The sequence below is a fragment of the Penaeus monodon genome, chromosome 19, assembly GCF_015228065.2.
Source record: "Penaeus monodon isolate SGIC_2016 chromosome 19, NSTDA_Pmon_1, whole genome shotgun sequence".
Taxonomy (NCBI): domain Eukaryota; kingdom Metazoa; phylum Arthropoda; class Malacostraca; order Decapoda; family Penaeidae; genus Penaeus; species Penaeus monodon.
This window is the reverse complement of record NC_051404.1, coordinates 13,050,932-13,051,556: the sequence shown is the minus strand read 5'-3', so window position 1 is coordinate 13,051,556 and position 625 is coordinate 13,050,932. Positions and strand designations below refer to the sequence as shown.

Genomic DNA, 625 nt, shown 5'->3' with positions numbered 1-625 from the left:
CACACATAAAAAGTCAACCATCACGCACGTCTGCCACAGGGGTTGGTCACGGGGACGACCTCCTGTACCTGTTCTCGTCGATGCTCGGCAACAAAACGATGATGAGGAACGAGGATCTCTTCGTCAGGAGAATCATGCTCGATCTGTGGGTCAATTTCGCTTCTACTGGGTAAGTGTAAAGGGAGAGGGGAGTGAAAAAGGGAAGAAGGGGAGGGCGGAGGGAGAAGGAGGGAAGAAGTGGAGGGCGGAGGGAGAAGGAGGGAAGAAGGGGAGAGGGAAGGGAAGAAGGGGAGGGCGGAGGGAAAGGAAGATGAGATAAAAAGGTGGAGACAAAAAAGTGAAGAGAGAAGGTAGAAGGAAAAAGAGAAGGGGGAGGTGAGTGAGGCGGTCACTGGAGAAGGAGATGTAAGAGGAAAGATGGAGAGGAAAATGGAAAAGGAGAGATAGATGGAGAGAGGGGAAAAAAATGAATCAGGGTTAAGGGAAATGGAGAAAGTAAAGAGAAAGGGAGATGGTGAGGAAGAGAGCGAAGATAAAGATGGTGAAGGGAGGGAAGAGGAGAAGTGGGAGAGGTTGAAAAGAGGAGAGAAAGATAGAAACGGAGAATGAAAATGGAGACACACAC

At 49.6% G+C, this 625-nt stretch overlaps 1 protein-coding gene across 1 annotated transcript in view; it reads left to right on the top strand.

Moving 5' to 3' along the window:
* LOC119585065 (venom carboxylesterase-6-like) overlaps positions 1 to 625 on the top strand; it is a 10,069-nt gene that overhangs the window by 7,645 nt on the left and 1,799 nt on the right. Inside the window, exon 10 of the mRNA XM_037933682.1 lies at positions 14 to 169. Coding sequence (XP_037789610.1) covers positions 14 to 169 — 156 coding nt within the window. The remainder of the gene's footprint in view (positions 1 to 13; positions 170 to 625) is intronic.